The 15,928-nt window shown below is 45.5% G+C and overlaps 2 protein-coding genes across 2 annotated transcripts; one reads left to right on the plus strand and one right to left on the minus strand.

Moving 5' to 3' along the window:
• Nucleotides 1-2,768: 2,768 nt before the first annotated feature.
• Nucleotides 2,769-5,019, minus strand: fam174c (family with sequence similarity 174 member C). The gene is made up of 3 exons (XM_054789816.1): nucleotides 4,612-5,019; nucleotides 3,308-3,430; nucleotides 2,769-3,205 (listed from the first exon to the last, which is right to left on the minus strand). Exons 1-3 carry the CDS (start codon nucleotides 4,881-4,883, stop codon nucleotides 3,202-3,204), a joined length of 399 nt encoding a protein of 132 aa, XP_054645791.1. The 5' UTR covers nucleotides 4,884-5,019; the 3' UTR covers nucleotides 2,769-3,201.
• A 424-nt stretch (nucleotides 5,020-5,443) lies between these two features.
• si:ch73-60h1.1 (calcium/calmodulin-dependent protein kinase type IV) lies at nucleotides 5,444-11,369 on the plus strand. The gene is made up of 11 exons (XM_054789813.1): nucleotides 5,444-6,002; nucleotides 6,654-6,732; nucleotides 6,865-6,927; nucleotides 7,018-7,100; nucleotides 7,170-7,242; nucleotides 7,842-7,932; nucleotides 8,042-8,116; nucleotides 8,244-8,319; nucleotides 8,401-8,527; nucleotides 8,594-8,746; nucleotides 8,817-11,369. Exons 1-11 carry the CDS (start codon nucleotides 5,896-5,898, stop codon nucleotides 9,288-9,290), a joined length of 1,401 nt encoding a protein of 466 aa, XP_054645788.1. The 5' UTR covers nucleotides 5,444-5,895; the 3' UTR covers nucleotides 9,291-11,369.
• The last annotated feature ends 4,559 nt before the right edge of the window (nucleotides 11,370-15,928 follow it).

Below are 15,928 nucleotides of genomic sequence, written 5' to 3' on the forward strand. Positions count from 1 at the left end.
GACGTCACTGGTTAAAGGCCACCTATATCAGAACCACTAGCACCAGCAACACAACGACACACTACTTCCTGTTGAGTCATCACGTTAGCAATAAACATTCATGATTAAAGAGTCAACGAGTGTGAAAGAACATCAGTGGAACGAAGCAAATTGTTTAAATGGACTTAAAGACTTCAGTGGTGTGTTTTAACATCGAAAAACATGCTCATGCATGCACAAATAAAGTATAACTTCAAATATCTTTACCTTCGTCATAGCCCGTATGCTTGTGCCACCACGTCTATTCTGCTGTTTTACTGCAATTTCTCTGACTAGTGGATTATTTCCAGTCTTATTTATAGTCACTCTTGTTTATTTTGCACAACTTTGCCACTGTCATTATTCGCAAAAGGGGCTATAACTTTAATTCACTCTATTCTGCTGTATAACTGCAATTTATAAAACGCGGTGGAATATTTTTAGTCTTATTTGGTGTCGTTCTGATTATTTATTTTGCACAAGGTTGCCACTGTCATTAAATATTTGCAAAAGGGGCAATAACATTAATTCAACGACATACTCTATTCTGCTATGTTATTACAATTATTCTGACTAATGGACTATTTCCAGTCTTATTATTTATATTGCACAAGTCTGCCAATGTCATTAAATGTTTGCAAGAATGGCAATAGCATTAATTCAGTGACATACTCTGTTTTGCTCTATTACTGCACAATGTCTATGACCTTGTGGAATATTCCTAGTCTTATTTGGAGTCAGTCTGATTTATTTTGTGTGCTGTGAGTGCTGTGTGACTTTTGGATCACTTTGAGTCTTTGTGTTTTATTTCTATTATGATTTGTGTTGTTTATCATTAAGAATCTGCAAGGATTGGTCGCATTGTTGTCATTCTACGACTCGGCTACGTAGCGTGCGTGCACGGAATGCTGATACTAGCCAAACGTACAGTGCTTTAGGTGTTTAGCAGGCCCAAGCACAGCATGATTGGCTTAGTGAGTACAGTCTTCGTGGTTATTTAAGATGCTAGCTATGTAGCTAAGTCTGATGTGCACCGCTTAAGGCCAAACAGGAAGTGACATCATTGTCGCCATCCTCAGGTGGTGGTAGAGACTACACGCTAGATGTACCTGCACCACCAGTGGGCGCAGCCAGAGCAGTACATGGTGGGCCCCTAGAATGTTCTTCAGCAGCCAGTCAGGATCCGTCTCTGCTTTTCTGTCTCTATGGAAACCAAAAATGGCACCCTTTGTGGGACAACATGTTTGGAGGACATGTCATGTCCAGTTGTGGGCGCTCTGTTGGTTAAAAATAAAGACAACTGGTAGACTAACACTGTAGTGGTTCATTGTATTGTATTCATTGTACCTCTGACCCTGACATGATCTCATTGGTTGAAGAGGCAGAAGTCAAAGGTCAATGTGCTCATGGTTAAGATGTGTAAAGATGGACATTCTAACGGGGAGGCTGCGTCAGGCATGTGAACACAAGGTGGCGATAATCATGTGAAATATGACAAAGACAAACCAAAGAAGAATAAAAACACCAAAGGTTCCTTTTATTTTGAAAGGAAGCAAATCTGGTTACTGAAAGTTCTGAAGAGAACCACGTTTACATCCATGTGAATATCACATGTTAATGTTGGTCACATGACCATGAGTGTCCAAGTGGGGGTTGGCAGGGTCCTTCAGGGTCCGTCCGGCCATGATGTGGCTACTCCAACAGGCAGTCTAGGAAGTGGATGTAGCGCAGGGCAAGGCGCAGCGTCTCATTCTTGCTCAACTTCCTGTCAGGAGGATGTGTGGGAATGAGGCGTCGCAGCTCGGCGAAGGCCCCGTTCACCTTGTGTTGGCGCCATTGCTCTCGACTGCTGTAGACCCCCTGGTGACCTACGACATTAGCATGAACAAAGTTGAGAAGCTAAGCTAACAGACCAATCATGTGATCACTCCACTCCATCCTGATTGGCAGGAAGTCGTCGTACCGTGTGCTGCCTCCGCCTGGCATCCACTCCTTCCGTGTTTCATGGTGGCGTGATGATAGCGAGGTCACGTGACGACAGCAGCAAACCTGAGTCTCGTGCTTCCGTAGCAGAGCTGAGCGGGAATGACAGCTTCTGACATCCCACGACTTCTTATATAGCAGCCTGATGGGGGTCGGGGGGGTGGGGCCACGCTGTTACCATGGGGATGCTCCTAAAACGAAACAGTCCAATTACTGCCAAACACAGAGGCACACCCAAGGGACCTTGGATGGAGGATGGTGAGGGTAGGTGAGGGAGACATTTCCCTATCGGGAGTTAACCCCCCCCCCCCCCACACACACACACACACACGCACACATCTAAGGACATCAAAATGTTGATCAAAATCCTCGTCGATCACTTGTGATGCCGTGTGACGTCACGTCGTGTTCTCGTTTGACATGCCATGTGACGTCACGCCGTGTTCGCGTTCTCGTGTGACAGTCATCTGACTGCTTTCCCACAGTTGTTTGGGGTCAGGGGGCGTGGACTGATAAGAATCTTAGCCAATCAGACACAGGCGAATCCCAGAGGGACGACAAGAGGGTGTGCCTCGTTAGTTTCAATTAGTGTGTGACGCCATTAATAGATCAGTTCACACCACTTTATGCTGCTTCCTCTTCATACTATGACTTCATACAAATATATTATTTGTATCTACAGTGCGTATGCTATATGATTATTATTGGTATGCCACAAACGATAAAATTCGATAAAATGACACGGGAAAATGATATGAAACACAATAACAATTTTTATAAACTTTATTGTATTCATTTACAAAAGCAATAATTAGGAAATAATTTAAATTCAAACATTTTGGTCATGATGACACCTGCTGGTCAGCATCAGTATCACACCTGGGGGTCCCTACCGCTTCCCATCCCAGTCGAAAAAAATAATCATTTGATAGTTTTAGTGAGAACAAATGACTGGAATGTTCTACACAACATTAGCCAGGATGTAGCATACAAGCTGCTAGCAACATGTGGCACAACCACACGACTCTTTTGGACCAATCACAAGTGAGTGAGCTTGCTCGCTTCCTCGTTCAGCTTCATGGCGAGAAAAAAAACAAAACATCATAACGTCATCAACACACGTTAGAAAAATACGTCTTCTTTGGTGTTTGGTCCTTGTTTGCCCTTCGGAGATCGTCGTTGTCACAGCTATCATGGCACTCATCTGAAAATACACACACACACACACACACACCAGGTCAAGGCCCAAGGTCATCATATCTGCCATCATGTCTGTTAAGTGTTGTCTTATCTTGTGACCTCTGACCTGCGGAGGCTGCGAGCTTCATACAACGTGTTGTCCTCATCGCTCTCCACCGCCTCCATCTCCAATGAGTCCTCTGAGTGAGCCAGCAGGCCGTACTTCTTCCTGTGGGTGGGCTTCTTCAGCCTGACACACACACACACAACACACACACATAGCATATAGACATAGAAAAGAATGTGGGGCCACTTTGAATTCACAAAAAATGAGTACGTAATTATTATGGTGCGTTATGAGAGTTCCCAAAAGATTATGACTGCTATAAGCAACACTGTCGCCACCAATACAGCGAGGGAGGACTGCTGGCATGCCAGCATGCAGCGTGTGAATGCGCAAGTAAACACCGATTATAAAAAAAACAATACTAGTCTTTTAATTTGTCAACGCTCAAAATTGCACAATTTTAACTTATTAACACTTATCCAATTAAAAATAAATACATTGGAGTAACAACTTTCGTTTTTGATGTTATAGTTTCATGAAATATTTTAATCTGCTGTATCTCGTCGTGGCCACGAGATGCCAGTGTTTTGCGTGACGTGTTTTGTGGCGACTTTTTAATTATTTTCCCTTTTCATAATAAAACAAGTGTTTTAATGCAGTTGATTGATGCCTCAGAGTGTTTATTCTTCCAGTAACTATTGTAATATCAGAGGCCTAAACGGGCTGAGTACTCACGCAAGGACTTCTGTGACAGTTACATCATGAATGAATTAATGTCATCAACATTTCATTTTGCATTTTATTTCTGGTGCTCGCGTGAGCACGTCTAACGCATCCCCTCCGCTGAAAATCTACTTCGCTTTTAGATGGATAATATCATCAGGGAATGCTCCTTTTATTTTTTTCCATGTCCCCTGTGGAACCTAGGTTCTCAATAAATGGTGACGCCATCTCCGAATTAGTGAAACGGTGGCACTTTTTAGCCCATTTTAAGATGAAAGCCTGGACATAACCAGCTATGAGCTTAGCCTAAGTTACCATGGTGATAGAGCTGCTTTAATAAGGGTTACCTTCCCTGAACACGTAAGTCTGGCTTTCCACTCAACACAGCCCGCTAACTTACTAAACTCGCTTCGCAGAAGACCCCCTGAATGACCCGCGCTCCGTGCAGCATTCGTCCCCTTTGAACCTAGTCACCGTTCGTAGTACAGTGCGCGCTCTAATGAGTTCGGCGTTAAATTCGGCGTAAAATTGATCTCACATTATTGTTCAGACCGGGGCCCAGTGGACCACAAAAGTCAGCAGTGTGGAGGCATGTGAGATCAAAGTGCACACATTTGTGAAAGGAGTCTGTCAGAACTCACCGCACAGCCCGGATGAGGAAGTAGAGCACTCCGAAGCCGGTGATACCTATGAGGACGTACAAGGCCCGCTGGATCATCAAACTGTCCACGTTGAGCCCATTTAACAGACCTGCGTGGTTCTTCACGCCACCACTACTTTGGTTTTGCCCGCTGGAGTGATTCACGGCGGGTTTGGGTTCTGCTATGCTGCCGCTGACGTCGCCTGCCTCCAGAACCAAGAACAGCCAACAGAGCGGAACTAGGAGGACCGCCATCATTGTCGACATCGACATTGTGAACGCAAGAGCAGCGAGGTCGAACAGAAAAGAGTTCGTCCAGTCAACAGTCAACACGGTGCTTTGTTGACAAAGTACACAGTGACCAGGAAGTAAACGGACGCTGCCTATGACGTAATCACGCCGTGTAATTCTCATACGTCAGCCAGACGCTACATATCACATGATATTTACTAATATACTAAAGTGGCAACAGTATTAATACTACAAAACAAACATAAATACTATGTTAAGGCCATATAAAAAATACAAAGTATCAGTACACTAAGTGGCAACCACAATAAAACGACTAAAGAAGACATTTTTTACTCGTTTGCATACCCAAATTGTTCACCAGTGCCTCCGAGCGGCCACGTGGGGTAGTACAGAAACTTGTGACAGCACTAAGACTACTGACGTGTATATGTGTGTGGTAATAATAATAAAGTAAACACAGTGATCATAATGTATATCGTATTTAATGTGTTGTTAGTGGCATAAAATGACGAAGAAGCTAAAGTCATGAGGAGCTCCTTGTGTGTTTTGCTAGCTGAATGATTGACAGCTCGACTTTCCAATAGCATGCACGTTGCCAAGGGGCGGGGCTAAGCGATTACAGCCGCAGCCTCTCCGCAGATCCAGCGAACATCTGGAGCATCTTTTCCAGCAGAATCGTGTTGTTGTTGCTCACAACCTCCGCACTGGACCTGGTCTGGAGGCTGTCTCGCTAAATCCCAGGCCGGGAGGAGGACGATGGACCGCGCGGAACCAACATCGAAGCCGTTCTAGGCCTAATGGAAGCTAACCTGGACCTCGGTTCTGGTTTCATTCTGCAATAAAGACTCCATCACGATTCGGTGTTAGGTGTCTCAAACGGATTAAAAGCACCAGGATCAGAATCACTCTAGTCTGGTTTTGTCCCAGCTGGATTTTAAAACGTAACTCTGACCAGGATTACGCTGACCCTGGTTGCGAGAGGCTCTGACTCGGACTGAGGCTGGTCCCGGACGCAGTATTGGTTGTGGTCACCATGCCGACGTCCCGGCCCGGTTCGGAGCCGGTGGAGTTCTGGGTGGACGGCTCTAGGAGGGACGGGACGGTGGAGGAGTTCTACAATCTGAGTTCCGAACTGGGCAGGTCTGGGCCGCACACATGCACGAGCACACGCACGCACACGTGAAAATGATGGCTTTTGAATGGTGGTGCGTTCAGGGAACTTAGGAGTTCACGGGACAAGTGGTAGCATCGTTAGCTTGAGCATACAATAACAACATGCGAATGACACACGCTCACAACAGCGGGTGTGTGACGTTACATGGGGCGGAGCCACAACTACAAATGAAGTTAACACGAGAGTGTTAAGTGCCCACCTAGTCACAATGAATGAATTTAGGAAGGAATCAAGAATTATCACGTGGCTAACAGTCAAAAACACGTGACGTTTACTCTGGCTTAACTAACCAAAAATTAACTGGCCCCGCCCACTCGGAAAGGCTTCTTTTTTAAAGGTTTTTAATGTGAAAATCTGCAGTTCATTGCTGGTCAAACAACAACAACAAAACAATGATTGTAGAGCATATCTCAGAATTGTTTTAAGTGTCTTAGCATACTTTGCCTAGCAAAGTTAGCAGGTGTGCTGTTGCCGTGGAGACCAGTCCTGCACAAGTGTGAATGTGTGTGTGTGTATCTTTGACATGTTCCCTCCATCTGGCACTCACATACACACACGCACAAGCAGGTGGTCATGTGACATGTGATTTATGTGACAATGTCATCATCTGACTGCAGAGGAGCAACATCCATTGTGTATCGCTGCGAAGAAAAGGAGAAGAAGAAGCCGTACGCCGTCAAAGTCCTCAAGAAAACGGTCAGTGGTCCTGATGGAGAAACTGGAGGTCAGAGGTCATCACCTGTGACCTTTGACACACACAATGGTCATGTTAGCCTAGCCTGTAAACAATGCTTGCATAGCTAACCTTGGCTGGTTTTGGTGTCACAGATTGACAAGAAGATAGTTCGTACAGAGATCGGCGTCTTGCTCCGCCTTTCTCACCCAAACATCGTAAGTCCCGCCCTCCCGCCTGATGTCACTTCCTGCTGGTGGCGTTCTGGTGGACGCCGCGTGTGAACTTGCTTCCTGTTTGCTCACCAGATCCAGCTCAAAGAGATCTTTGAGACGGACACCGACATCTCCCTGGTTCTGGAGCTCGTCACCGGAGGAGAGCTGTTTGACAGGTGTGTGCGCACGCACGTGCACTCACACCACTTGTTTGTCGGGTTGACTTGATGACTCCACTCTTGCAGGATCGTCGAGCGCGGTTACTACAGCGAGAGGGACGCCGCCCACGTCATCAAACAGATCCTGGAGGCTGTGGCGGTAGGGTGTCTTCGTTGTTTCGCATTAGCTGAGCATTAGTTTAGTCTTGAAAGTGAGTCTTTCTTTTGTCACTGATGATGAGCTTCTAGCTCCCTGATTGGTCCTTGCACAACATCCACTGCTCCAAGCTCCTCTTCTCTGTTGGAAAGAGTTTTTACTCGCAGGAACAGTGTGTTGCTAAGCTAGGCTAAGCATGTAGCACACACAAGCAGCCTGATAATGGCATTGACTCTCAGTGATCAAACATCAACTGTTGTTGTTGTGTTGTTGTTGTGAGTGCGAGCATCAAGTGTTCTTACGTAACATCATCTTCCATCCAGCTGCTCGACAGATTAAAATCACTGAGGATTAAATCTCTCTCTCACACACACACAGACAGACACACGCATGCACACACAGCTGACCTACATCCTATGAGTGTGTGTTGGGATTACCAGTATTGAGTTGTATCACGTAATTCTGCGTCACAAAGAAACATGAAACTCATTGTTGTGTTATTCTACAAGATTGTTTGTGTGTTGTTAGCATTAGCAACGCAACATAAACATATGCGTCAGCGTGATGTGCACTCTAACGCTCTGTGTGTGTGTCTTTTTCAGTATTTACACGAGAACGGCGTTGTGCATCGTGACCTCAAACCCGAGAATTTACTCTACGCTGACCTTTCACTGGACGCCCCGCTCAAGATTGGTGTGTGACACCTTCACTGTCATCATGGCGACCACACACACACACACACACACACACACACACACGCGCACTCATACAAAAACTTTGACGGACATGTGTTGTCCTCCAGCCGACTTTGGTCTTTCCAAAATAATCGATGACCAGGTGACCATGAAGACAGTGTGTGGTACGCCAGGATACTGTGGTGAGTTACTTTCTACTACTACACATACTGTAGTACTCATAGCATCGTGTACATGCGGTAGTAGTCATAGTAGGAGTTGCCGCTCCCCCTGGGGGCCAGGTGGTCACATTACATGTTCTGTTTTGAGCTCCTGAGATCCTTCGAGGAAACGCTTATGGCCCAGAAGTGGACATGTGGTCAGTGGGCGTGATCCTCTACATCCTGTGAGTCACACACACAAACACACACACAGAAACACACACACACCTACACACAGTGGTGACAGTGAAGCGGTGCTCTTGCAGGCTGTGCGGCTTCGAGCCCTTCTTCGACCCGCGGGGGGACCAGTACATGTACAGCCGCATCCTCAACTGTGACTACGAGTTTGTCTCCCCCTGGTGGGACGACGTGTCGCTGAACGCCAAAGACCTGGTCAGTTCATTGGCCCTAGGGGTCACATGATCACGTGTCGATGTTGTTGATGTTATCTGTCCTTAGGTGAGCAAGCTGATCGTGTTGGACCCTCGTAAGCGTCTAAGTGTGCGTCAGGCTCTGCAGCACCCGTGGGTGCTGGGCAAGGCTGCGCGCTTCTCGCACATGGACACCACGCAGAGGAAGTTGCAGGAGTTCAACGCTCGCCGCAAACTTAAGGTGAGAAGCTCGCACACATGCTCATGTGGCTAACACACTGGCGACTCACATGACCCCCGTCCCGCAACAGGCGGCCATGAAGGCCGTGGTGGCCACGAGCCGGATGCACGAGGGCTCGCGGCGTCGGACTGACAGCTGTGAGATGGCCGCGTCCGCCACGTCCCGGCAGAGCAGTGTGCAGCAGGACCCGCCCCCTGAGCCTACAGACCCTGTCCCCAAAGACAAGGAGGCCACGCCCTCGGAGAGTCAAACGACACCAACGGACCAAAGGAGCCCCTCCCCTTCTCAGAGCCCCAAACCAGTCAAGGCTGACGCTCCTCCCACTGAGCCAGCCCCCACCAGACCACCGCTGCGGGCCGACGGACTGCGGCAGACGTCCGTTGTCACAAAATCCATGCTGGTCCCACCCAGACCGCCCAAGAAAAGTTACACGATGGTCCAACCCGCAACCAGGGGTCAGGCCACACCCCCCAGTCCCAACAGCCTCAGTAATGGCTTTGCACCAGGGGCAGAGCCTACTGGTAAGACCTCCCACTGCCAATGAGCTCTTTCAGTACAGCTCCCCTCACAGAGACGCTAATGTGCTAACAGTGCGGCCCTGTTGTTCAGTGTGGGTGGAGAAACCTCCAGAAGAAAGTACTGCATGGATGCTAACTTAGCGTAGCTTCTACTCATGTAAATATACGTCAACGAACATTTCATTTTACTGACAAGTGCATGAAATCATATCAACAACGTCATACGTCACATCAGCTAGTGTGCTAGCTAATGCTGGTGATGCTGACAATAGTTTGTTTGAAAAGTTAAGGTTCTCAAACGATTGTATTCTTGACGCCGTGGCTAGCTCGCTAGAGCATTCACTCTGAGGTCCAACAGCAACTTTTTTGTGGTCATGTTGTTGGTTGTGTTTCTGTCACCTTTTAACATGCTCATCTTAGCTTCGCTTAGCTTAGCATCGACGTCCAATTCTGGGAGACTTCCTGGTTGTGTGGCAGCCAGTGGCGGTTCTGGCTTGGGCGGATCGGACCTGTCTCTCTCTCCCCCCCCCACTCTCACTACCAGTTTTACTTTACAAAGGCAAGTTTTTTTAATTTAAAAATATATGTATTAATTTAGGATAAGCGGCCTGGAAGATGGATGGGTGGATGAAGTAATTTATACATTGCCTCCCAGCCCCCCTTCTCCCCACCCCAACGCACTTCAACTTTTTCCAACTACAGAAAGGTGCTTATTTCACAAGCTGAAGCTCCCCTTACATTGCATTTGACTTAAATCCACATTTAGACAATTAAAACTCTCAGTCAAGAGAACAAATAAACAGCAGGAAGTCTATAGCCACCAATTCACGTTAGCTTATTGGATCATACTCATTCCATAATGTGGTGTACATAAAGTGATGCTATAGCTCAATACCTTTATTTTTGGCCCGTTTCTCCTCTTCTTCTTTCCTCTTCTTTCTAAATTGTGCACCTGATGGCTTTGACTTTGTATTTTCCATGTTTTGTTGACACTAATTAACAGCACTTTTATCATCTCCTACCGTCACCCAACTAGCAGTCAAGGCTATACCAACTCATATCGACTCGCAGTTCCCTCATTTTTATTGCACATTTTCCTCGTGAAATAACATGTTTGAGACTCTTGGTCTCCGATATTATTCATATAATATAATATTAAGAATTAAATATGTTTAATTTTTTAGCAGTTACTGTTGTAACTTGTAATTAATATGAGGGCTGAGGCTCCCTCCCTTCTTCTTTGGTTTGATCCTCATCACGTGGTGGACGTTTGATCACGTTTGACCAGCATGGGGGCACGAGTATCACGCCTGTAGAGGGCGCCCATCTGCCACACATATGCCTGACTTGATGAGGATTTGACGAGAGCTGAGCGTTAGTAAATAGGATTTTTTTTCCTTTCCCCTGCTGCGGCGCCCCCTGGAGAAGGCCGCCCTGGGCAATAGCCCATGTGGCCCATAGCTAGAACCGCCACTGGTGGCAGCTGTAGATGTCAAGGTTGCTAGGCAACAGGAGGAGCTGCTGTAAACAGGAAGTGTTTCTAACAAGACCACAGATTAACTTCTGGGCTTCTACAAGAAGTGTGTGTGTTTCACTTTTTCACATTTGAAATGCTTTCGCTTAGCTTCACTTTGGGCCAGTTTTGATATGCTATGCTGACGTTGTTGTGTTTGAAACACTCCTTGTTTGCATTTACCTGGCCTTTGATCTTTTGCTGTAGGTTAAAGGTCATAATCCTATTGACACATGCAGGTTAGCATAGCATTAGCGACATGCCACGCTCCCATGGAGTCACATGACTTCCTGTTTCACTGTAAGTTTGCATGTGTGATGCATGCAGAAGTGGGTGGGGCTATGTGTAATAGTGTTTTTGTGTGGTCACAAGATGCAGACAGGAAGTGACATCAGTAAAGTTTCCATCATTAGAAATGATTGACGGCTTGTTTCTTTATTGTTGCGCAACGGTGGGTGGCCATCTTTGTAGTTTTTTACCTGCTTCTTGTTGGGAGCACAGCCTCTGGCGGTAAACTCGTCCTCCCTGGACCGTCCCGCACCAGTACGACGAGCCAGACCGCCACTGGGACACCTCCCACACCGAGCAAGTGCTGTGGCCGCCGCCTGGCCCTGCCAACGTCGTCGACTGCAGGGCATCTTTGGGCGTCACTAGTGTGTCATCAACCCACCACAGGATGTCAGGTGGCGGCGAGTCTGACACTCTGATGATGCAGACCAGCAGGTGGCGAATTTGTGGATCTTGAGCGAGTAGGATGGGGCTCAGAATTTCAATGGAGGGACCAGGACCTGTGTGTCAATAGACAGGACGTGAAGATCAACAGCAGTGGAAGAGCTTGTGTGTGTCACGTGACACTAGCCTGCGGCCTTGGAGCCTCTGTCATGATGATGATGATAACGAAGAGCTCCGTCCTCATCTCCGTCCGCCACCACCCGAGTCCCACCACTAAAGTGCAGCAACATGGCGCCACCGGGTCGACCCATTTGCGTGCTCAACAACCTGCGAGATGAGAAGACACACGAGCGACTCGTCAAAAGAATAATTTATACGACGATTTTATGACGCTTTTTATGACAATTTCCTCACCACAGCAGCGGCAGCAAGACGAAAGGCGTGTTCAACATGGTGGTGTCTGGGCCAAAGGTCAGTGATGGGGTCAGTCAGCCTTCATTGTTAAACATCAACAATTAATACTTCATTTTGCTCTCAACAGCGATAACAATAATACAGTAATGATAGAGATCTGTCACGTGTAAAAAGTAAGGATCATGAAAACGCTTGCTTACCTTCACGAGCCAAAAGCGCCTCCTTGGCACTGCAGTACGTTGAAGAAACATCCCTTCCTCGTCGGAGCGTGACGATGGCGGGTGGAGAAAAACAGGAAACAGGAAGTGTTGTTTTCTCTCAAGACTGATGAAGATGACATTCAAACTTGATCATTTAGACACAGGCGGGGTCAAAGGTGAGCCGTCACACATCTCAAGGTCCAGTTCCTTTGAGGAGGTGTGGCCAAAACAGGGGGCGGACCCTTGAGACTTAATTGCTTCAAAGTTGAATTTGTCCCCCGTCGTTGTTCATGCTGTTCTCTTGTGCTCCAGCAGAGGATGCCTTTGTCCTTTTCAGACATGATAAATTGTGCAAACATGTGACGTTCTTTAATATGACTTTTTAAACCTAAATAAACGGAACAATTAACATTACCAAAAGGTGAAAAGGTCGTCCTCTGAATGCTGCTGTTCACATCGTAGACCTACAGCGCTCCCATAGGCCACATGCTGAAAGATAGCAAGCGGACAGACGTCCAGGCATTTATGAAGGTATTTATCCGTGATCACATGACCACCAGCATGGTGAGTTGTTATAACGACAGAGTAGAAAGATTGTGTAATTATCAGGTTCATGCAACCATCCCTCCTGTTGAGACATGTGACACACCATGGCTCAACATTGCTGCCCATTTATGAAGGTTTTGGGGTAGAATAGGTTTCAATTTATCTCCATGTTCTTGTGCCAATAAGGAGGTCATATAATGTCCCTTACAGTCTACCACTTGAATAAAGGTTTTGGAGTAATCTGGTAAGGCCAATGTCGTACTAGTCACTAGTACACTAGGTTCTCTACTTACGAACATCCGGTTTGCGAACATTCGGAGATACGAACGCAAGCTGACTGGTCTATATTTTCATGTATTTTGCCTTGTAGTAACTCCATATTTATACTGCTACATGCTTGACCAGTAGAGGGCACTGTGACACTGCTAATGGGACTAACAGGTAGAGGAAGACGAGAGAGCGAGGAAGGCTAAATTGTAGTTGTATGATACAACCCAGCAGAGCTAGTAAATAAAGTTATAAAGAGTTACTAGGCCTGCTTATTCTACACCACCCACAGAACACTACCTCTTTTAGAAGAGTCTAACGACGTATGCTCGACCACTCCTCTTCAAGGGTAAATAACATTTATCATTACGTATTATTATATCATTTCTATTATTATTGTTTTTTTTCATTAATTATCTTCGTTTAATATTACAACCACATCCAAACTCATATTTACATACATACACATATACTGTATATGTATACACGTACATGTAGTACCTATATACAGTCAAACCTGTCTTAGCGGCCACCTTTATAGAAGGGCCACCTGCCTATAGCAGCCACTGAAAAATCCCCCCCAGCAAATTTACATGTTATAGACCCTGTGTATAGCAGTCACCTGTCCAACGGCCAGCGGCCACCCATTTTGTCTCCCTTGGTCAATATCTGACTGCATATAGCGGCCAAATTACCAACTCAAGTAGAAGCTTCATGCACGAAAAAGTTTTGTTTTTCAATCAATGAAGCCGTCGTGTGTAGACTTTAATTACTGAGTCCTAGCTCAGTCACAATCATTCACAAGATCCACACAAACTGTCAGTTGTTCCACATAAAAAAGCCGTCTTCTTTTGAGCTTGCTATTTCCTGGTCAAACATGTAACTTTAAGAGCATTTGCACCAAAACATTACCGCAAAGTAGGCTGGGAACAGGACGTGCTCCCAGCGACGCTACAATAAAAAAAAAAACATATGCTAGCATGCATGCGGCAGCGGGAGCAAAACTGAGTTCGGTTGTACTTAACTGAAGTATTTTATCAGTTATCAGTTATTATTAAGCCTCTAGCTTCCTTTTAGTAAGTAAAAACCTTGGCTATGATTGCACTACATTGTCATGTAGACCTACAAAGTACACTTGGAAGAACAAGAGGTGAATAAATGTATTGCAACTGATGTGGAACTGATGAGGGGTAGGATTAAATAAGCTTTGCTTCTTCCTACTCCTTTTTGGACATGCAAAATTGTGAATTGTACTATGTGATGTGCTACTGTTTGACTCATATGCATGTTCAGGATGAATTAAAACCATGACCCATGAACCATGATAATAACAAGCCTAGTAGTGCTGTACAACTTTTATCCGCAGTCCCACAGTGCCCTCTACTGGTCAACATTATTAATATTATGTTTTTCCCTTTTTTTTTCTTTTTTTTCCTCTACTGGTCAACATTCAAACTGGATGCCAACCTGTCTATAGAGGCCACCTGTCTATAGCGGCCACTTTTGCAGACTCCCTCTAGTGGCCGCTATAGACAAGTTTGACTGTAATTGGTAATATTACCTTTTGTTGGACTTACGAACAAATCGACTTGCGAACGGTTGTCTGGAACCAATTGTGTTCGTAAGTTGGGAACCTAGTGTACTCTTTTAATTTCACAAAATGCTTCTTCCGCTTTCTGTTGTCCATGTGACTTGCGAAGTCATTTTAAAGTCATTTTCATACATTAGTTTTGACAGTGGAGCCACAATTTCTGCATCATTTGGAATCCAAGCTCTACAGTAATTAGTTAATCCAACAAATGACATCATTTGCCTTTTGGTCATGGGTTTTGGTGCTTGTAATATTGCGGTTTTCCTATGTTCTAATACAGTTCGTCCTGTTGCATTTAACTGTTGACCCAAGTATTTAACAGTTTCTTTGCAAAATTGCAGTTTATTTTGACTTACTTTGTGGCCTTCAGCTGCTAAATGATGTAGCAACGCTACAGTGTCCTTTACTCATGTTGTTTTATCAGGTGATGCAAAAAGAATGTCATCCACATACAGTAAGATTTGACTTCCCCCCGGAGGATGAAACTTGGCCATGCTAGCAGTCATGGCTTGTGAGTCATGGCGGAGCTTTCGCAATACTCCTGGGGGTAATCTTGCATTGCTGATGCCTACTACCATACAACCATCGGGCCTTAATGAATTTAAAAGCGTATGTGGATCGTACGCACGGTGCTCTTTGGATCCCTGCGTTATTTACTGCTTGTAAATCAGAAGGTGGATCCTTCTTGACTGGAAAAGTGGGTGTATTGCATGGTGAATCTGGACATTCTATTATAACTTTTGCTTTTATTACATCCTCAATTACAGGTTTTATTCCTTCGTATGCATCTGATTTTAAGGCATACTGGCGCACACAAGGTCTATATTCTGTTTTCCCTCTCTTTTTCCCTACTTCGCTCAGTCCTTTTAACATTTACTCCCGTCTCATTACCCTCTTCTCTATGAAACATGACTTATTTAGCTTTCGCTTTCTTTTTATCTGTCCAACCTTCTGTTTCTTGCTTCGCACTTTCACATTCCTCTTTTTCTCTCTCCCTCTTCTCTTTTTTTCTAAGCTATATTAAGCCAATATTGCGTCACTTTAGTTGGAATTTAGTTGGCCATCATACCCCTATTTAGTTACCCAAACGTCTAGCTATTTTAATTTGGTCGGGTCCTGTCGTTCGCTGAACCGCCAGTCGTTACTTTGCAAATGATCCTTATATTTTGTTTTACTTTTTCCGTTTCCCATTTTAATTCAATTTGGTCCCAGTTATGATAATTCCTTGGGAATTCTAATAACTGGGTTTTCTTTCTGTCAGTGAGGTGGTGAGAAACAATTCTCAAGCTTCTATCCCGGTGAGGGCGGATAATTCTTGCCTCCTCCAACAAGTCACCACTTACAGTCTCGCCGCTTTGGTATGAGATATCTGAAACTTATCTCCACTCACACTCTCATTCACACAGTATGGAATTTAAATGCGCATAGGAAATGCGGATTTTCTCGGACTCCGCCGTCCCT

This window comes from Dunckerocampus dactyliophorus, chromosome 10, assembly GCF_027744805.1.
Source record: "Dunckerocampus dactyliophorus isolate RoL2022-P2 chromosome 10, RoL_Ddac_1.1, whole genome shotgun sequence".
Classification (NCBI taxonomy): domain Eukaryota; kingdom Metazoa; phylum Chordata; class Actinopteri; order Syngnathiformes; family Syngnathidae; genus Dunckerocampus; species Dunckerocampus dactyliophorus.

Excerpts from the sequence above, each read along its gene's own strand:
- fam174c (XM_054789816.1), bottom strand. The coding sequence starts at position 4,883 with ATGTCGATGTCGACAATGATGGCGGTCCTCCTAGTTCCGCTCTGTTGG. Across the intron at positions 3,431-4,611 it reads TTCCTCATCCGGGCTGTGCG|GCTGAAGAAGCCCACCCACA; the intron begins GTGAGTTCTGAC and ends TGTGTGTGTCAG.
- si:ch73-60h1.1 (XM_054789813.1), top strand. The coding sequence starts at position 5,896 with ATGCCGACGTCCCGGCCCGGTTCGGAGCCGGTGGAGTTCTGGGTGGAC. Across the intron at positions 6,928-7,017 it reads GCCTTTCTCACCCAAACATC|ATCCAGCTCAAAGAGATCTT; the intron begins GTAAGTCCCGCC and ends TTTGCTCACCAG. Across the intron at positions 8,117-8,243 it reads TGGTACGCCAGGATACTGTG|CTCCTGAGATCCTTCGAGGA; the intron begins GTGAGTTACTTT and ends TTCTGTTTTGAG.